Below are 22,491 nucleotides of genomic sequence, written 5' to 3'. Positions count from 1 at the left end.
ACTTCCCTAGCAGTTTTCATGCAATTTGGAGCAGTCTTATACAAATGACTTTGCTTAAGGGACATATCCAACAAAGATGATTCTATTTAATGTCTCAGTATACTTTTGTAATGGCTTTGTCCATCAAACATTTCTCCTAGAAATATTTCCTCAGTCTTTTAGTTTTGAATGAACATGAGAGTAAATCAGTGTAGTTTAATTGTTTCCTCAGGTTTTATATATTTTGTTATATAGTGTATTCAGGCTTCCCTTTCTTTTTTTTCAGTTGGAAATATACCTGAATTATTGTAATGATAAGAATTACTATGATCTTATTAAATGTTTTATTTCCAGGACACCTCTTCATGCAGATGTCTTCATGTCATTTAGCTGGTCAATAAATGTTTGTGGCCGTAAGCGCTGGCTCTTGTTTCCTCCTGGGCAAGAAGACTATCTGTGTGACAGATTTGGAAAACTGGCCTATGATGCCACACTACCAGAGATGAAAGATGAAAAATTATATCCTGAATATGCCCATCTCACTTCATCATATGAAGTAATTCAGGAGGCAGGCGAAGCCATATTTGTTCCATCTGGATGGCATCATCAAGTGTGGAATATGGTGAGTTACTATGATTACTAAGATGCTACCTTCTGGTTTTTCTAATACGGAAAAGCATTCAACGCTAACTTGTTGAACTTGTATTCATATAGGTGCAAATTTTGACTGTAAATTTTATTTGTCCAATTTCATTGTCTTTGGACGGTCATCACCATTGTAATTATTTAACATTTTCACAAAGAACTCTGCTAGATAGATTTTTTAAAATACCTTATAGCCAAACAAACAAGCAAGAAAACTAGTTTATATTTTATGTGACTGTCAATATTGTGATTATAGCTGCTGAATCTCCATAGGGATATGATTAATCATTTCAAAAATCCCTTGTGCATCAGCTGTGATTTGAACTATGGCACCTTGGTGGGAAACAGGTGGTCATGTTACTTGGCCGCCTTGCCCCCTGTCATGTCATACAAGCTGTATGGACAAAGGATTTCTTGTTTCATAATGTAAAGAATGATAAATTTCATTATCAAGAATTTGTATTCTAATGCTGTAAAGAAAATATTTAAACAACAAAATTCTATATAAAATATAGAAAACATCAAGAATATTAGCTTATCAGCTAAGTGTTGGACTATCAACCAGTGTTTTTAATTGAGTATTCACAGCATCTATAAAACTACCATCATGATCCATACAACAATGCAGCTTATTTTAACCTTGTAATCTCATTTTATGATCTCTGAAGACCTAACATTTTAAATTATAAATATGCTTTTTAATATAAGTCTGTTCAAGTGTATATTTTTAATTATGGCATTTGACTGAGTTCTTAATGTATAATTTAAGCAGTTTAGACATGTTATTCAAGATATAGCAGTTTATTTGGAATTCCATGAGTATCTTTACTATATTTTTGTTCTTTGGCTGAAGATATCTGCCACATAGAGATGAAGAAATAAATTTGTTTAAGTATTGTAAAGGTGGAGTTTACCCTAAAAATATCCCGAACACTTGTTCAACATTAACAATATGGATTAATTATGAAATTCATTTCTTGCTCTGTATAGGTCTTATTAGCAATGAACTCCAACTTGTCCTGTAGTCAGTCTTCCCTCTTCCACTTGCTGTTCCCATCTGTACAACTGTTCACAATGCTTCACTATTCCAAATAGTGGCTGCACTGATTCAAAATATTCTTTCACAACATTTATTTCACCTAAAAATCAATGGCTTTTTCTTATGTACCATATGTTAGTATTGAACCCGAGTGACTTAGGCCCAAAGTCAATCATGATTTGATTGATAAAATAATATATGGTACATTTATTGAAATACAGAAGTGTAGTTGAAAATATTTCATCGGTGTCGAAATAGGAGCGAAGGAAGGACGACAGACTGGAGCCTGACGGATTAGCTCGACACACCAACATTTAGCTACTTCACAGCAGGGGATCTCATTAGTTGGCGAACAAGGAAATACAAGTCTACAAATAAGTCTTGGTCAGAAAGAGAAAGGGGATAGGTGATACAAAGGAAGCTCGCTACGTGAGTAATGCGCTGGGATATTTTTGGCAGGACGGAAATTCTGTGACGTCATGGAAAGCTACAGCGGCTGCCAGTACATTCGCTAGCCTAGGTTCGGGCAGGTGGAGATTTAAATCACGTGACCGCTTGCCGGCCAATCGTAAAATTTTGATGGAAGACTCAGGGATACCATCTTAAGGAATGATGGATGAGATATTCTCGTAACTTCAAAATTAATCAGTAATAAATTATTGTGAGTACACGGAGTAATGTAATGAATTTATTAGATGTCACGCATGGAAAAATAATCAATAATTATTGGCAAATTAAATAAATTGGAGGCTGGATTTCTTGGAAACCAGACAGCTTGAATCTCATTGGCTGGACGAAGACCACGTTGTAAGGGATGCTTCCGAAGGCGCGAAATGTGAGGAGCTAAATCCACCGGTATCTCCTAAATCTGTGATCACCAGGAGTTCATATTTAATCCAGCAAATATGCTAGCGGAGTGGATTAATTTGATGTAAATTTTAACGACCATTTCGGAGTGCAAGTTCCGATATTAAAAATCCACCCCCTCCCTCGGGGGTATGACGTCAATGAATCCGCGGGAGAAAGCTTCATCCATATATACGGGACAAGGGATCCTCGCCAACACACTTGAACTGAATCTCTGGAGGTGAACCGTCGGTCGCAGCTAACTTCGAATTTTACGGGCATACAGTAACTCAACATTTAATGGCGCGAGCATCCGCCAGTGTTTGTAAAATGTGATCGCGCTCAAGCAACATGAACTGGAAATAGTTAACGTAGGACAGTGTTTGTCAGTTATAAATATCAGTGAAGTAAATTAATTGCACTGTAGGAGAGTAATATAAATTGTACCACAATAAGTACGTACATAACAGACTGTGTGACGAACAGTACTTTAAGGGAATAATAGCCTGTACTTTGCAATATCGAACCGCTATCATGAACACTTCAAGAGTGCCGTATGAAACGGGCGTATCGTGTCGGACGACATAAATCGCGACGGGCGTAAAAGTTGACACCTCGTCGTACGTGTCCAGGTCCATTGTGCGGTAATTGGACGAAGATTAAAATAGTGTAAATATTAAATTTTTGGGTCTAGGATATTAATTTGTTGTATAAAAGTTAAAGTATTCAGTGTTAACGTTGTTAATGGTGAAGTTTTTGTGATAGTTAAGGTATTAGTGTAAAATGGTAATGTGCCAGGAAATCTTTTGTGGAACTACGCCATCAAGAATGGAGGAGTAAAATGCAGAGAGGGGCCGAAAGGAGCCTCTGATCTGCAAAGCTGTAATGGAATACCGAGAAACTAAGATGAGTACATAATGTATATAATATTTGGGAAATGTTAGCGTGATTGGGAAAAATTGGGAATAATTTGATTAGACTTGGTTACCTTCTGTAACAAGATGAGTCGCTTAACGACCCCATCCTAAATTTGTAGCACGGACAGTAGTAAATATAACAATGTAAATAATCGGGTCTTTTATGTATTCAGTTTGGTGTAGATGTAAATTTTGTAGATATAGTGTAGTACGTTAAGTCATGCATGCATTCATATTTCTTTGTAGAATAATTTTCTTTCATTTGATTTTGGTTATGATAGTTAAATAAGACCCGATATGTGTTTTTCTGTTTTGTCATTTTAACGAGCTATGTAATGACACTGAAGGAAAATCCAGCTTCGCCATACCAGTTGTGTTTTGTTGTGATCAGTATGTTCATAATTTCAAAGTGAAGTTGTTAAATTTGGAAGAAGACGGAAGGGAAAAATTTTCAAAGTGAAGTTGTTCAAATTTGTGAGAAGCGATTATAATAATAATATTCCAAGTAAATCATATCTGGATTGGTTAGTGCCAGAATAAATCGAAATTGTAAAAGGGGTTATGCGTTAAACATATTAAGAGTGGACTACCGTGTAACGGGCGAAAATTAATTTTTTTAAATTAATAATAATAATAATAAATAAAAATAAAACTACTTTTTTAGAAGAAATTTTTTAAATATAATTTGGAAATAATAATAATTCATGAGTTATTGGAATTTTTAGTGAGCCATGCGTAATAATAAATTTAAGTGATCAGGTGTTGAGTTTGTCAGAAATCATTTAATGACGGGAGGTCGTTTTTAATTCGGAATTAAAGTGTGTGATAATTTAACTTGATAAATTAATAATATTCAAATGTAGATCGGTGCTAATAATCCGTACATGTTAATGAACGTGTGGTTTAAATTACGGTCCAATGTATTTTTACGAATAAATGTCGTGTCTTAAATTTGCAATTCAGTAGCCGGAACACGTAGGACTAATATTACGAAACCATGATTGTCAAATTTTGGTAAATATAATTTCAAGATGTTACGATTATTTGTGGAGAATGAACTAAGGCGTAGATCAAAATGAGATAGAAAAATGTTAAAGAATCTGCAGTCAGATTGCAACCCGACAAAGATAAAAACAGGAATGATAATAAAACCCCATAAATATAACCAAATGTGCACAAGAAGCAAAATACTTACCATCGAGCAGTAGCAGTATTAACAAAACCAGCGTGGAGGGCACAGAACATAAGGGAAAGGACTGGATCGAGCTAACTACTTGAGGGGTTGCCAGGTCAAGATTGCTAAATGAAAGCAAGATTAATGTTTAAATAACTTGAACTTTACTTAAAATTAGGAAAAATATAAACAGAATTTAGGAATGAAAACTGCAGAGCAAAAAAAAAAAAAAAAATAAATCTGTAAATAATGTCTTTAAATTATAGATAAAAATCAATTTTTAAAGCAAAATATACTATGAGTGCGCACTCGGATAACAACGTAAAATAATTTTTATGTAGTAATAAATAAGTAAATAGAAGAAAGATAAAAATTGTAATAATTCAACTCATTAAATTAGGAGACAAATGTCTATTTTTAGGATAAATAAAATCGTGAAAACACACTCAGATTACAAGCTACAGGTTGCCTTAGAATTAATGAATGACAAATGTTAAAACGGATCCGTGCATAAAATATTAATTACATAACTGGCCAGCTTTTCTTGGTGAGTAAGTATACTACAATTAATCACAATAAACTGGAATTTGCTTCCGGAACCAGTACACAAGGATTTCAATCACCCCGAAACACGGAAACACACTCAATATTTAAGCCAACGATAGCAGACGCAAAAAAAAATTCACACGTAAATAATTGAAAGGACACAAGAGAAAATCGCACGAACCCGAATAAAAATATGTCTCAAATAAACTACAAATTACGAAGGGAAACACTTAAAATTTCACAGACAACAAAAACAATGGTACACACGAAGCATACAGCTTCCCAAAGCCGAAGCCAACATCAGACTAAAGAGACAATAGGCAAAGCCCCCACAAAATTAGCGTACCGGAGATAAGATAAAAACATGGCACGCAATAATGAAAGAAGAAGGAAAGAAAAACGGACGCGAATAATCTGAGGAGGGCAAAGTATCATCAAGAAATAGGGAACAAATTCCAGTTTATTATAACCAGAATATTACAATAATTATGTATAGTCTTTTAAATTTAACATTTCTTCCAACCAAAATATTAATAAAGGATTTAAATGCCGGTTACACAATTTTAATTTTAGGAGGCCTTGGAAAACGGTAATGGCCGAATAAGACCGGAAATAAACTATCCCATTAAGTAATTAAACAATGAGCCATTACGAAAACAATACTAGTACTTAACGTCTTTCAAAACGTTGTCAACAGTCCATCGGATGCCACAAATATGAACCAAGAAATGTAAAAGGTAATCCACCAACAAAATTAATAATAATAATAACTTTAAGAAACAGAAAAAGGCAGCACAACGATAATCTCAGTTAAATTAAAGTAATGGAATAATAGGTCTCTCACCCGCGCATATACCATGTTCCAGAATTACTTCATAAGAATAATTTGGATGTAGAACATTACCAAAATCACGTTAAGTTACATTTTAATATTTAGCAGATACAATTTATATCATTAAAATGTCCGATGAAGAAGAAAGTCCAGCTTAATTTAATGCATAAACGGTGGTCACCAGGTCCATAAACTATAGGCCTAATTTCAATTACAGTAGCGGAGTAGAGACGAAGTAATATTAACAGCGTTGCCAAAACATTTCTTCTAATATAATAGTTGTCGCAGATAGCTTGATACACACGTTCTTCTCCAAATAATCCGGCAGCAGAACAGTTTCGAAACAATTAAGTAGATACTTGTACTTACATTTTTGGGTGTCCAATTTAATATACTGTAATCCAATAGCTTACATTCTAGCTCATTTTGTAATGAAGAACCCTCCTTCAGATAGTTCCGTCACACTAATTTTAAAAAAACAGTAAATATGAAACACACAACATTATTTTGCTATAATTAAGGCAATGCCTTAATTAACGAGGCTATTAGCCTGGTTTATCAAACTCCACTCCAACAACTTTCAATCGCATTTTGTACACAACTTCTCCAAACGCGTCCATCTTGGCGAGCTGCTGGTAACAGACTGGCGTGCAGGCCGGACAAGCCGCGCGTCGCACAGTTGAAGCTCGACACTGCGCACACTCAAGTCAAAAATTTGGTTATTGAGCCAATCAGAATTTCGAAGCAACCGACGTAACAATGGCAAGAAAATACATTTTAAATCGCCACAGTTTCAGGCACATAATTTAACGGCAATGCAAACAATGGCCGAGAATTGCAGGTAAAAGTCCCCACACACAAATGTATATATCCAACAATGAGGGTATTGTAAATTATTGTTTCAAGATAATAAAAGGTTGTACGATGTCAGAAGTGAATAAATCAGTTGATAATTCTGTGAGAAATAAATGAATCAAGGAATATTGAGATAGAAAAGGAAATAAATTCCGTACGAGAGACACTTAGGAGATTGAAATGAGTGTAAAATGTACAGGCAGTGTCACAGAGAAATACTGAGTTACGTAGCGGGTAGAATTTGAACCCGTGACAGCATGTACGAAATAAATAGACTGCACAGCTATTCGTCGAGATACTACGGATCTGAGGATAGTGAGAGTTCAGATTCCACATAAATGATCGTATATTGTAATCATTGTAATGACGAGCGATGACAATCATGATGTCGTGATAATAATAATAATAATAAATATTGCAGATAAAGGATTGGACCGCTTTAATTAATTGAGCGTTGATAAAGATGTTAAACGGGAATCTAAATGATAATATGCAACCGATATAATAATAATAATGTAAGGACGATATTAAATCATCGCGGTCAGCTTAATAATAATTGTCATAATAATAACAGTAATGATGCCGTTGGTTGATCAGTGAAATAATTATAATTGCGACCGGTATCTTAATATATTTGGCGGAAGTGACCGGTTCATTAATAATAATAACCTCTTGAGTGGCGTGTATAATAATAATAAAATCTGGAGTCACCTATTTAATAGTAATAATAATAATAATAACCACAAGAGGGATATAATAATAATAACATTAATAACCATTTGTGTTTGCATCCCGCATAATAATGACGATATTAATCAAACGTGACAGTGCCAGGAACCGTTGAGTAATAATAATAATAATAATAATAATAATAATAATAATAATAATAATAATAATAATTTCAAGGATGATAATTTCATAAATATTTCTGACGATAGTTAATTAATTTATTGGTGACAACATCCCTCGATTCGTATGTTTGAATAATAAGAGTGATAATATTATAATCATTTTGTTGCCTCGTTATCGTACGGTTTCCGTACGGGACGATATTACAGTTATACTTGGTGTGTTTGTTTACTTCGCCCGCGATGCGAGGGGGGTCATTGCCACGGTATTTCCAACCGCTTCTCGTTATCTCATCTGTGGCAGTAGTCTACTGAGGCTACTTTGTAACATTTCAAATCATGTGTAAATAAAATATAAATGCTAATTCAGTGGTATGGCATCAGCTGGACATCGTAAGATAGGAACTGTCCGTGTAATCCATTTTTCGTAATTCACGAGAAACATTACCCAGTCCGAGTACCGGTCTCGGAAAAATGTATATAGCCGAAGTACATCATCTTAGTTAAATCGAGAAGCCGACCGTAACATGGGTTATGCTCGGGCTCCCGATAGAAGGAAGCTATATCCTTGAACAACGGTTCGATTCAAATGGAATCGATCCGTAAATTATACCTCAAAATGCCATTTTATTTCAGAAGCAACCCAGCACGATATTGATACCACTTGCGGTATAGCAAGTGATTTTATTTATGTAACATGTGTGGGAATTTAAATATCGTTGCCAAATGTATCAAAGTTTTGTACGTCGGATGGCGTAATAAACTGCTCTTTCTGGCAATTATTTCAAAGGAAACCATTTTCATAATCTTTTTATTGTAGTTAGATGATGCCCTTTTTAAAGTTAACAGTCACTTCCTAGTCCTATCATGGAGTCCTTAAATTCAAGTTTACAATCGAGTTTTCCCCATTTTAATTTTAAATTGCTCCGTTCATTCCCGTGTTCATTTATGCCGCTATATTTATATTTGATGACTTAAATAATGAACCGACACCCCTGAGATAAATGCTAGTCTGGGACTCGGGAGGTGGACGGGTGCAGTATGTCTTAGTTCGTTTTCAACTTCTGTCCACTCCTCAGTTTCCTGATTATAACTATATTGTTGATATAGTGAGGATCGAGGAAGGCTGAAGTGTCTTCATTTTCAACATCGGAGAGTTTATCACTGATATGGTTCATGCTTAGACCTGTAACAAGCAGATTACTGGTAAACGTATAATTATACATCATGCCCCAATCTCTTAATTCCGATGGGCAGTTTCTACAATCGTCCTGAATATGTAACTCGCATAGCACATATATAAGTACAGGAAAGGAACAAATAAGTGTCAAATCAATCCTACAAGTCCCACCTCTCCTTCTGTTCCTAGGAGGAGGCATATTTAAGAGACTTTTTCCTTTGTAATCACTTCTTCTCCTCACAGGTGGCCAAATCATCTTAGTCTTGACTCCTGGATCTTGTCTTTAATTCTGGTCACTTTTACCCAGTCACATATAGTTTCACTTCTGATTCTAGCCTTCCTTGACATGCTGCATGCCCATTGCAGCATCTTAATTTCTGCCACCTCCAGCTTTCTTTCAGAGGCTTTTGTCATTTGCACTGTTTCCAAACCATACATTAAGACAGGACAAATCATACTCTTATAAATAAAACCCTTGAAATTTGATGGTATCCTCTACTCAGTCTCATCCCTCTGCTCTGCAGTTCTTTGACATCCAAGTTGACAGAGTCCTTCCATCTCTTATGGGGCCCACCTCTTCATCTATTCTTGCATATCTAAGAGGCATCTTCCCACCTAGTCACTTCCTCTCCTCATGATGTGCCCAAATCGTTATAGCCTTGACTCATGGATCTTGTCTTTCAATCTTGTTTTCCAATGAAACATCCGATTCTCCAGATGATTCAGCACACAGCATAGTTCATGAGGCTTTTGATCTGGTCTCTTCAGATACTGAATCCATAAGTATGGGGGGAAAAGTAGTGGACTAAGTACTGAAACCTGATGAAGTCCGACTTCAACTCTGAAACTTTTTGTTTCTCCAGTCCTGCATCTTACATATCTACTGCTGTTAGTGTACATATTTTGGACTACCCTGTTATACTTCTGGCACTCCTTCATCATGCAAGCATTTCTGAATCTCCTGTCGTAGAACCCTGACATGTACTTTCTCCAAGATGACGAACACACAGTGCAACTCTTTCTGAGGTCGATGACCTAGATGTTAGGCCCCTTTAAACAACAAGCATCATCATCAACTCTTTCTGTCCTTCACGGTAATATTCCACCAGCTGACGTAGTGCAAAGATAGCATCTGTCGTTCCTCATTCAGACATGAAGCTAAGCTGTTCCTCACTTATCTCAATTTCATTCCTGATCCTTCTTTCAAGGACTCTCTCGAGCAATTTAATTGTGTGGCTCATCAACTTGATCCCTCTGTAGTTATTGCATGAGGGAACTTCTCCCATATTTTTATAGATGGGAATCAGCACACTCCTTCTCCATTCATCTGGCATCTGCTCTGTTTGCATGATCTTTATGAATAACTCTTCAAGGGAAAGTACTCCTATACACTGTGATGTGAGTATAATGGTGTGTCAGTAACCAAGACAAAAAAGCATTGCTTCTGCGCAGGGAGCACTGCGAGAAACTGGTTCCACGGCTACATGGCTTGCCGCTGTTATATGTTTTGTGTGATAAACATGCATTATGTTTTGAAATAAGTGCCATATATAACTTGCAGCTCTGTTAGTATTCTCATTAATGTACACGGATCACACTTTTGAGAATGCCGGGCAGGTTGTTTAAGCTACTCCAGGAAAACCAAAGGATCAGACATAAAGTATTTTTCATTCCCGAAAAATTAAGACCTTGCCAGACTGTGGGAAAACACATGTTGGCGTAATGGCAAATTTAGTTTGAAATATCGTAGAGTTTGTAGGCTATTTATAAAATATAATAAAATATTATTGTCGTTATTCAGTACATGCTGTATTAAGTTAATACAAAAGTTTCTTATTGCTTTAGGTCGAGTTTGATTGCTTTGTTGTGCTACAACATGCTTTGAAATCCCTTTAAGACAACAACTACTAAATTACCAGAATAAAAACAGCCATAATTTAAAACCAGATGCAGTTCCCACTGAGAATTTACCACTAGGACAAAATATATTAACTCCTAATAATTACAGGAGTTGAGGGGCAAAACAGAGAAATGAACATGAGGATGTAGCTGAGCTTCTAAGATCGCTGGTTGCTGATTTGAACAGGTGAGTGAGGAAACAAAAAATACATGTTTAAATATTATATAACATTCCCACTTTTTTTTTTTTCAACTGAAAGAATAAATATATTGTCTATGTTGATTTTAGGGAAGATGAAACTGAAGCAAAGGAGGACTATACCGGAGACAAGGGAACTAACAAACTAGGTGACTTGAGAAGCAAGATCTTACTGTTGGAAAGAGAAAACAATGACTTGTGAAAAAAATGTGAACAGCTATTGAAGAATGAAGGGGAATTACTACTACATTTAAAAAAGGCAAATTACATTTCTGAGAAAATAGCTTCCATATTCGGGCATATTTTTTCTCCAGGGAAAATAAAAGTGTTAATAAACCATGAAAATAAAAGCAAAAGTAAAAGAGTTTGTTGGACTTCAGATGAAAATGAAATGTCGTATGGCTTTTAGTGCCGGGATATCCAAGGATGGATTTGGCTCCCCAGATGCAGGTCTTTCTATTTAACGCCCGTAGGCGACCTGCGCGTCGTGATGAGGATGAAATGATGATGAAGACAACACATACACCCAGCCCCCGTGCCGTAGGAATTAACCAATTAAGGTTAAAATCACCGACCCGGCCGGGAATCGAACCTGGGACCCTCTGAACCGAAGGCCAGTACGCTGACCGTTCAGCCAACGAGTCGGACTTGGACTTCAGATGATATAGCAGCAGCAATATCAATGCAAAGTGTTAGTCCAAAGGCATTCAGTTACCTAAGAGCCCATCATTACCCATTTCCTGCTCTTTCAACATTGTGTAGATGGGCAGCATGTTTCAATGTAGAACAGGGTATACTACGCGATGTGTTTGTTTTAATGAAAACCAAGGCCAGGGATTTAATCTGCCAGGAGCATTTAACTGTTCTGGTATTTGATGAAATGTATATATCGTATGAAATTTGCATCGATAAGAAATTCCAACAAAGGGTAGGAACACACAAGACTTGTCAAACTGTCATAGCTAGAGGCTTAGTTAAAGTATGGAAACAACCCATCTATTACAAATTTCATCAGGTGATGACAAAAGAAATTTTGCGTGAAATACTGGTTGAATTGTACAGTATCGGTGGGAATATGAAACTTTATTCAGGACTGAACATGGGATACAATAAGCAGTGTTTTATACATCATCCTTGTGAAGAGTCACTGAAAATATTTTTTTTATGCAGATGCGCCACATTTACTGAAGCTTGTGCAAAATCATCTACTTGATTAGGGTTTCAATGTGAACGGTGCAGTGATAGACAGATCAGCTTTTGAAAAATTGCTGTGCGCATCAAGTAGTGAAATGGCACTTGCTCACAAGGTTACTAGGTAGGCTACCATTTAGACGTGTCTGGATCTCAGAGACAAAAGGTACGACCAGCTGCTCAGTTATTGTCTAGGACAGTCTCAAAGGCGATAGAATATTGTGGCAGCCACGGCTTAATGCCAGATATTGATTGGAAACAAGTTGCTCTCTTGGTACAGCTGTTCAATGACTGGTTTGATCATTTCAATTCATGGACCAAATTTGGATCCCATTCGGGTGTTAATGCTTTTGGCACAGATTTGATAAATCAGACTGTTCTTTTAAGCAAGGTGCCGCAACAAGCGTTAGCAATCACTGTTAGAAAACATAAGTCTTTTTGTTACCCTTCCAGAAAGAAATCCTACTTAACAATGTAACCTGATCTCTAAATACAGCTTGGAGTATATATTAACATATCAGTTGAATCAGGATGTTGTTGACATTTTTTTTTTTCATGTACAAGAGGAATAGGAGGTCCTCATGACATTCCAGGTCCCTTGGACTTCAAACATAGATTAAGGTGGTACATTCTGGGTATAGATTAAGGTGGTACATTCTGTGTAAACATTCTGCTGCTGTGTTTACCCAGAATTAGAACATGGACAACAACGAATTGTGTTTAATTAAACCACTACATGATTGTGATAAATTATGTAATGATGGTGTTACCGATGATGATTATTGCTTTACACAGATCATGCTGGCTCAGCTAAGCAAAAGCTTGGATGATGATAACGGACAGAATTTCGAAGAAGAGGAAATAAATTCTAATATTTTCGTTCTGTCTTAAAATCAGAATGTAAACGAAGTGGACATGACATACTTTAATATGACTTCAGAACACATAAATGTGCTTGAAGCTTTTGATGTTATGCTATCAAAAGAAACAATTAATCAGGAAAGCTTGAAATACATTGCTGGCTATATCGCTCACAAGTTTTGCAACATGCATTCCTGCTTAGGTACAATTGTTCAGCAGCCAGAAGCAACAAACAAACAAACAAACAAACAAACAAACAACTAGACTAGCTCCAGTGTGTCTCAAGAGGAAATTTAATGAGTCCCAGCGATGAGTTACTGAAAGTTACAAATATACTGGAGAAAGAATTTGATGACCTTCACAATAACTACCTTTGTGGGGAATCCTATGTATTTGACAAACTAACAGAGAGAACCATGAAGCAATTACCGCCAGCAGCAAAAATTCCTCAAAAAGTTATTTTAACATTAGCGCACACAAGATTTTATATTCTCTTAAAACGGTTAAACAGGACAGACCATTCTCTTATATTCACAGAGAAAAAGTCCAAGAAAATGTTAAAAATTACAAACTGCTAGAGCTATAATACTTATGTATAAGGCATTCATTACAAAATTGTAAGAGTAAAATACTTAGAATATGAATGGCATAATAATAAAGTGACTGTAGTAAAATATTTGTGGGTTCTTGATTGTAAATAAATATATTTTGAACGATGCACTCTCTTCACAGCATGAGAAATGTTACCGCCTTCCCTGCCTTGCTACCAGCGAGACGTCACTGCGGTAGACTGGATGCACATTGACACACCATTATACTCACATCACGTCCTATACTGCCTAAGATTGTCCCCACTTCTATAGATATCAAATCAAATCAAAATCTCTTTATTTGCAAATGAGGTGTCTACCTCGGTGGCAAATGGTATACTAAAATACATTATTGTCAAGCACTAAATTTTAAATTAACATGAGGCGAAGAAAATTTTCCTAGAATACAATATTATACAATTTACGCTAATAATTTGTTCTATTAAACACACACATCATCCTTAGTAAATTTATATTGTTTACAAAATTCTACTTATAATATCTTACAAACATAGTCAACTCATATACAGTATGTGAAATTACTTCTAATAATAATATACAACTGGTATAAGATTAAAATTAACATTGAATTTATTTACATATTTATATTTTACCCATTTCGGAACATAAGTAGCACAACGACCTGCTGCATCTTAACCAGAGCCCCTTTTGCCACCACTTTTCAGAGTTCCTGAAGGGCCTTCACAGCTACCGTAGCGGTCTCAGGGCCCTCAAAGTCCCCACTGTACTTCACCCCTACAGGCAATCCCCTACTTGGGCTGTCCAAACTCCATAGACCAGGGGATGGAATTAATTTAATCACACACATTTTTTATTTACAATATCCTGCACTGGTCAAATGCCCTCTAACATTTCATTTATTTTCTATGTTGTTGTTTATTCTCTTCTTGAATATCTGTACAGATTTTGGAAAAGGATCAAACACTACCCCTGGTAAACTGTTCCACTCCTTCATGCCCTTCCCAATGAATGAAAATTTACCCCAATCGCTTCTGCTAAAATTCCTTCTAATTTTGTACTTGTGGTCAGTTCTACCAATATAATTATTTTCCAACTGAAGCCTCTCACGGATATCTCTCCATGCTTCTTCTCCTGTATAGGCTCTATATAATCCTATAAGTCTAGTTTTCTCCCTTCTCTTACTTAAAGTTTCCCAACCAAGTTCCTTTAACATTTCTGATACACTACTCTTTCTCCTGAAATCCCCTGTTACAAACCTTGCTGCTTTCCTCTGCACACCATCTAGTTCTTTTATTAGGTATTCTTGGTGAGGATCCCAAACACTGTTTGCATATTCCAATAATGGACGAACCATACTTAAGTAAATTTTTTCTTTTAATTCTTTGTTGCATCCTTTAAGTAGTCTCATTATGACATGTAACGATCTGTATGCTTTCCCAACAATGTCATCAACATGACCCTTCCGGTGCAAATTACTTTCAAATCTCACACCTAAGTATTTGCACTTGCCATCTTTTGGGATAACTACCTCATCCAAAGTATATTCAAATTCAGTTTTAAAGCTCCTGTTTGTAAATGTTGTAACAGTTGATTTGCCTCCATTAATCTTCATATTATTTTCTTCAACACATTCTTGGATACTCTAAAGGTCCCTTTGTAATTCTGAGCAATCCTCAATGTTATTTATTTCCCTATAAACAATTATGTCTTCTGCATACAATCTTATTTTTGATGTTATATTGTTCCTTAAATCATTTGCGTATATTAAGAAAAGTAACGGACCGATTGTACTACCCTGTGCAATTCCCTTCCAAACTTTCTCTTCCTGCGATATATTATTTCCTACTTCGACTTTCTGAACCCTTGTATTTAGAAATGTTCTTATCCAACGTATAACCCTTACGTCCAATCCTATTCCCTCCAATTTCTTTAATAATATTCCATGTTCCACTCTATCAAAGGCTTTGGAAAGATCTATGGCTATGCAATCTAACTGGCCTCCTGAATCCAGCTGATCTGATATGTCCTGCTGAAATCCCACCAGTTGTGCCTCGCAAGAAAATTTCTTTCTAAATCCATACTGGCTCCTCATGAACCAATTTTTATCATCACATATCCCTCTGATGTACTTTGCTATTAAACTCTCCAGTATTTTACAAACTATACTGGTCAGGCTGATTGGTCTGTAGTTCTCTGGTTTCCTTTTATCACCCTTTCCTTTATAAATTGGTATTATTATAGATTCCTTCCATTCCTTTGGTATTACACTGTTATTTATGACATAGTCAAAGAGAAATTTTAAATAAGGCACTATATACCACCCCATTGTCTTTAATACCTCCCCAGTAATTTGATCACTTCCTGCTGCTTTTCCTTGCTGAAGCAGTTGGATTTCTCTGAAAATATCTTCATTTGTGAATGAGAAGCTTCTTGTTTCCCTATGTGTCTCTCCCTCTCTATCTTCTGTTATGGTTTCCAAGTCCTGACAATCTTCTACTGAATCTCTGAATTCCCTACTAAAGAGGTTTGCTTTCTCAGTATCTGTTAAATAGTGTTCACCCCCTTCTCCTACCATTGTAGGGATTTGGATTCCTTTTCCTTTTTGATTCCTAATATATGAATACAGCTTTTTCCATTTCCCTTTGTGGTCATTACCCTCTTGAAGAATACCATTCATATAATTCTCTTTTGCTTCCGTTTTCACTCTATTCAGTTCCCTCATTAGCTGTTTTCTAGTTTCTCTATTCTCCCTACCCTCTTTGATTTTCCTGTTTACTATTCTACATTTTCTTTTTAATTTTCTTATTTCCCTTGTATAATAAACAGGGTCTGAGGTCATTTTACCCTTCTTAACAGGTACAAATCTCTTCTGTCCTTCCCAAATGATTCCTTTAAATTTAGCCCAAAGTATATCCACATTACTCCCTTCACTTATCCAACAACTGAATTGTGATTTAAGGTAAGTCCCAAATTCATCAACTTTAGTTTTTCTGTACAATTTCTTGTCTTGTGTGACCCTCTTATTAAGCCTTTTTGGTACCAGTCCTACATCCATTATTACAGCCTTATGGTCACCTATTCCTTCAATTACCTCAGTTTTATCAACAATTTCCCATGGTTTAACCAAGAATACATCTAGTAAGTTATTGAGACGAGTCAGTTCTTGTACTACTTGTGTAAATCCTCCCTCCCAAATTAACTTATTTGCCAGTTTCTGTTCATGGGCTTCACTTGCAGCTCCATTCCATTCAACTTCAGGCAAGTTTAGATCTCCCCCAATTATTACCATATCATTATTATTGTTTTTATGAGTATAATCTATTATTTCTCAAATATTTCCATGTCTCTTTCCTCTCTTCCAGGCCTGTATGTTCCTATAATTCCCACCTCCTTCATATTATGACAAACTAATTTTATCCCTAATATTTCATCCCTTTCATCGGTAAACCATTCATGTGAACAATAAGTTTCCTTCACCAGAATAAACACCCCCCCCTCCCTTTTTATCTCCTCGGTCTCTACGATAGACTGTGTACCCTTCTGGAAATACTTCTCTATTACCCACCCCTTCTCTCAACCACGATTCCACTCCTATCACCACATTAGTCTCATAAGATTCCATCAATGTACCGAATTTTAATTGTTTATTTACTACACTCTGACAGTTTACCAAGAGCAATCTCAGACCTCCTTCCTCCCTTGACTGTTGCAATTGGGGAACGTTTGACTCATGAGTTGAGAACGTCCCTGGAACCCAGATCGTTGTACATAGATTTAAGGGTCTTGGTTTTCTGGCAAGTTTCCCTGTATGTGTCAGTTTAATGGTATGGGTTTTCTTAAGTACAGATTAGTTTGCAAATCTCTGTTGATAATTGTAGCAATTTGTCTACAGAGATTTGCTTTTCCATTACCATTCATTGTTAGGACCAACAAATTTCTCATTCTTCATTTTTTATAGTGTCCGAGTATTTCAGTTCTGCCCACTATGTTCACAGGCTTTTCAAGCCTTAGCATGACTGTTCGATCTGTCCTCTTGCTAACCATAGCTCTCTGCCCAGAGATTTTTTTTTTGTCAACATGGAAACTGGACTAAAACCTAACTTTAATGTTTCATTTTTTTCTTATATTTTGTTATTTAAAAATATGTATTTTTTTTTTGTAAAAGTAATGTGGTTTGTTCACAACCTGTTCAGTAATAGGTTTTCAACAGATTTGTCCACTGGTTGGAATATACAAGTTTTGGTCCATTATGCTCTGTTTTTGATAAAAAGAAAAGATTTATAACTGTTAAGTTCTTCAGTCTGCCAAAACTAATTTTGAAAAATATAAACTATCTGAAAAAGAAAACATATGGTAACAGACTTTAAGTTGTTTCTTTTTCAGGTATAATTCTGTTACCATACATTTAGTGTCAGCAGACTGAAGGATCTGATAGTTATAAATTAACTGAGTCGAAACTGAAAAGAGAAGGCTTCAGATATCACCAAAAGGGGAAAAAAACCAACCTAATATTTGGCTGTCAGGTTTAAGTATAGGCCTAAATTTTTGAATAAATGAACTTACCCTGAAGACGAAATGTATGTGACAAAATTATTTCAACTCATGTTGTGGGTGGGGCATGTACCTATTCTCCATGAGGAAATTCCTCCCTTTCAAATGGGTGTATATGCAGGAGGAAAAGATCAGCCAACTCTTTTACATTTATATTGGTATTCACACATCATTTATGTGTCACAGTTTTTAAATAAGGTGCAGTTAATTTCACAACACTAACTTTAGTCTCTTATTTTTTTGCATTAGTGTGAACATTTTGAAATAACTGGTCTTTATTCATCCTTCTCATTATCATAAGATTATACATAGATTGTATAATTGTAATGAACATGTAGCCAGGTAATGCAAGAATCATATTTTTTGAGAGAAACAGGTACCTGAGTAATGTGGGTACTGGCTTCTTATTACTCATATATTATCCAATTGCACCAGATAATGCTCATGTAACCAGATACCCTAGAACCTAGGTATCTCTAGCCCTACTATAAATTGAAACCACAATATCTAAGTTACTGGCATGGTTTTGTGGAAGTAGAATTGATAATATTTAAAGAAATATTGTTCCCAAATATTTCTAAGATGTGGAGATTTATGTATGCTATTGTCGTAGTTTTGAAACATAATTTTATTCTCATTTTATATGCTATTCTTACAGGAGGACACAATATCCATCAATCATAATTGGGTAAATGGTTGCAACATTGAGGCTATGTTGAATTCATTGCAAACAAATTTGGCTGCTGTGAAGAAAGAGGTGGATGACTGTCGAGATATGGAAGAGTGGGAAGAACACTGCCAACTTATATTACGTGCTTCTTATGGGATTGACTATGAGGAGTTTTATACCTTTTTACATTGTATTGTGACAAAAAGGTTGGATTATTTCCTTCATGAAAAGCCTGTGATGTTATTTGGTGGTTGGCTTTTGGGGAAAGAACATATTTTATTTGACATTAAACAATTACAAAAAGTTTTGCAACTTTTCCTGACTGACAGTGACACTATAAAACTAAAGTTTTTTAAGAATTTAGGAAGTGATCACGAGAACCTAATTGAAGAAATAGACTCTGTTATTTCAAAAATGTCTAGCACTGAGAGCTAGTAATAAGAGATAATTCTTTGTATTATAAGTACCTACTTGAAAATAACCATAACCTTATACATTAAGGAAACATTATCAAGGTAGAAAAATAAAAATTTTACAAAGAAAATGTGAATTCCTGAGGAAAAGGAATGATAGAAAAAATACAATAGTAGGATTTTGAAACAATTCTTTGAATTTTAGTGTTGTCTTCTGTAAGCATTGACCATGATAGATTGGATAATTTCAATATCAAGTCCTCATTAAGCAACTGGAATGGTTTCAATGTCCTATTCCCCTAGAACCCTTTCTTGCCCATCTCTGCTCTTAAAGTTCCTTCTCTATCACATGCACTTTTTTCTTGTGGTAGAAAAACTGCCGCGATTCCTGCATGCCACTTATTCTACACTTTGTGTAAGTGGCCAGTTTAGGCAACTCCGGCAATAATAACGGTGGTTGAGAGGGGCAGAACTGTGGTGACTGAGACAGGGATTGATTTGTTGTTTGACCAAAAATATACTCAATGAAGAAGAAAACTTAATCATACAGATGGAATGGTCCAATTAGGACATAATTGGGAAGAACTCGCTATAAAACTAAAGTTCTTTTTTAGTTTACCATTGATGGATGTGTAAATGACTAGAGTTGCTGTGTTTTGTACCAGAGTATGTTAGTGTTGGTACCACGATTATAGCAATAGTGTTAACGAGCATGTGTGACGCATCAGACAAGTACACTCGGCACAATAATTAGCGGAACAAATATTTGACATACTGTAAAAGTTTATGTTGTGGAGCACAAAACACGTACAACTTGAAACGAACTGCTACATACCGTAATAACGCAGTCTCGCTGGTTTAATTGCGTACAGGTTACCCTATTTAACATAAACATGCTTCCAGTCTGATCGGGTCTCAATGCAAAGTAGTCCACAATACATGAACCACTGTCGTTGGTGACAATGATATGCATTATTCGAGTATGAGACCATCAGCATGAGGCATCTAAGCGAAGCGAAAGTGTCCTGAGCTGTTGCCCTATGTCAGGAAGGGAGTACAATGCGGTATGTAGCTATCGGCCTCACAGTGTCTACATCCGTTGTGCACAGGCTCTGGCATCGTTATGCGGAGACAAGAGGGTATGTTAGACGCTGTGGACAAGACCATAAACAGAAAAGTACTGCCCAACAAAGCAGATTCCTATGGTTATCAGCATTAAGCTAGGCCTCCAGTAGTGCCAGGGAATTGCGAAGTGACCTTACAAGTACCTCTGGTGCTCAGCTGTGTGTTTAGGCCATATGCAATCGATTAAGAGAGAATAGCGTATGCTCAAGAAAACCCGCTCGTATAACTTCCCATCACTAGGGAACACCATAGAGCTCGTCTTGCACTTGCCAGAGAACATCGTCATTCAGGAGATAGTAGGTTCGAACCCCACTGTCGGCAGCCCTGAAAATGGTTTTCCATGGTTTCCCATTTTCACACCAGGCAAATGCTGGGGCTGTACCTTAATTAAGGCCACTGCCGCTTCCTTCCCACTCCTAGCCCTTTCCTGTCCCATCGTCGCCGTAAGACCTATCTGTGTTGGTGCGACGTAAAACAACTAGCAGAAAAAAAAAAAAAAAAGAGAGAGAACATCGTCACTGGCAACTAAGACACTGGCGTTAGGTAATGTTTAAAGATGAGTCCAGGTTTACCTTACATGGATCACAAGACCGTCAACGCGTGTGGAGACGACGAGGACAGCGAATAGTTGAATGTCTTATGCAGGAAGTAGACAGACATGGTGGTGGATCGGTCATGTTTTGGGGAGGGATCATGATTGATAATCGTATGGATCTTGTGGTGGTACCTGACAGTCTGAAAGCTGTGGTATACATCAGGGACAACGTGAATGACCTGCTCCTGCTGCTCTTAGTGTAGGGCCTGATTTCTTCTAGTGCATGATAATGCAACAGCCCACACTGCACGAAACACCAGAGATCATCTCAAACGATTGCACATCTCTGTGATGTAGTGGCCTGCAAGGAGCCCCAACCTAAATCCACTGGAGCACTTATGGGATATATTGCAGAGAAGAATTCGGCAGGGCAAAAATGCTCCACAAATATTACATGACCTCGGTGAAGCACTGGTTGAGGATTGGAACCCCGTTCCACACACAGTCATCCGGCGTTACATGCGCAGCATGCCACGCAGGTGTGCAGCTGTTATTGAAGGTAGGGGAGGTGCAACACGGTATTAGACAACTGTCGCTCGGGTATGCAGGGTGTTTAGCAAGAATTTTACATTGTGATTGTGGTAGTTCATCTGTTGTGTTGCGAACTGTGGTGAATGGCTAAGTGCAATGGTTTTGTTGTTGTTAACTCCTATGCATTTTATTATTTATAAATTTCATTTTCCGTATTGACAGATTCAAAGTATAGATAAGAAATGTGTTTTTCCACCAATCAATACACAATTTATTTTAATAGATTAAACTAGTACCAGTTTCGGCTCTTTAACGGCCATCATCAGCTAGTACATAATTTGTTTTTGCCATTAGACAATTCACAAGTTGTTATTGTATTAGGCATCCGGATGTCCAATGGGGGATGGAAATGTATACAATAACATATAATTAAAATATCAGTAGTCAGGGTAAAAAGTTACAAATTAAAACATGAGTATGTAAAACATATTAAAACACACAGGCCACAATATATAACACTTAAAAAGTTTCAACACATTAAAATGGTACGTATAGGTAGACACTTGTTAAAATTAGACATCCGGATGCCTAATACAATAACAACTTGTGAATTGTCTAATGGCAAAAACAAATTATGTACTAGCTGATGATGGCCGTTAAAGAGCCGAATCCGGTACTAGTTTAATCTATTAAAATAAATTGTGTATTGATTGGTGGAAAAACACATTTCTTATCTAACTCCTATGCACTCGTAAGCGGACTGATACACCCTTGAGCAGCTGGGCCAGGACTCCACCAGCAGCCTGATACGCCGGGGTGCAAGGTCACATATTGGAGACATTTGTGACATCTGTTGGCTTTTTCTGGAAACATTTCTACCTGAAATCTGTTCTTGGTGTCGCAGGAGTGTCATCAGAGTGCTCTGGTATGCTTCTTTGGCAAAGAGAATTGATTAAAATATCGGTCGAGAATTCGGTATTCTGTTGTTGACAAGATGGCTGAGAAGGAAGTTGCTTGCTCGCGCGATATGCTCAGTAATAGCAAAATTCAAAGCTTACTTGATGTTTTAGCTCCGATTTCAGC

The 22,491-nt window shown here is 36.5% G+C and overlaps 1 protein-coding gene across 9 annotated transcripts in view; it reads left to right on the top strand.

The window, feature by feature from the left end:
* JMJD4 (jumonji domain containing 4) overlaps nucleotides 1-19,621 on the top strand; it is a 108,015-nt gene extending 88,394 nt beyond the window's left edge. For 5 of the 9 annotated variants that reach the window (XM_067145821.2, XM_067145827.2, XM_067145826.2 and 2 more), the window contains exons 4-5: nucleotides 334-601; nucleotides 18,793-19,620. In XM_067145821.2, the coding sequence (XP_067001922.2) occupies nucleotides 334-601; nucleotides 18,793-19,239 (715 nt within the window). In that variant the 3' untranslated portion in view covers nucleotides 19,240-19,620. Of the gene's footprint in view, nucleotides 1-333; nucleotides 602-10,706; nucleotides 10,948-11,049; nucleotides 11,323-18,792 lie in introns of those variants that run through there. The other 4 variants (XM_068227288.1, XM_067145822.2, XR_010859857.2 and 1 more) reach the window with 3 other exon arrangements.
* Nucleotides 19,622-22,491: the final 2,870 nt, after the last annotated feature.

The sequence above is a fragment of the Anabrus simplex genome, chromosome 4, assembly GCF_040414725.1.
Source record: "Anabrus simplex isolate iqAnaSimp1 chromosome 4, ASM4041472v1, whole genome shotgun sequence".
In the NCBI taxonomy this organism is placed as follows: Eukaryota; Metazoa; Arthropoda; class Insecta; order Orthoptera; family Tettigoniidae; genus Anabrus; species Anabrus simplex.
Note: the sequence above shows the minus strand (reverse complement) of the source record. Positions and strands in the feature narration are given on the sequence as shown.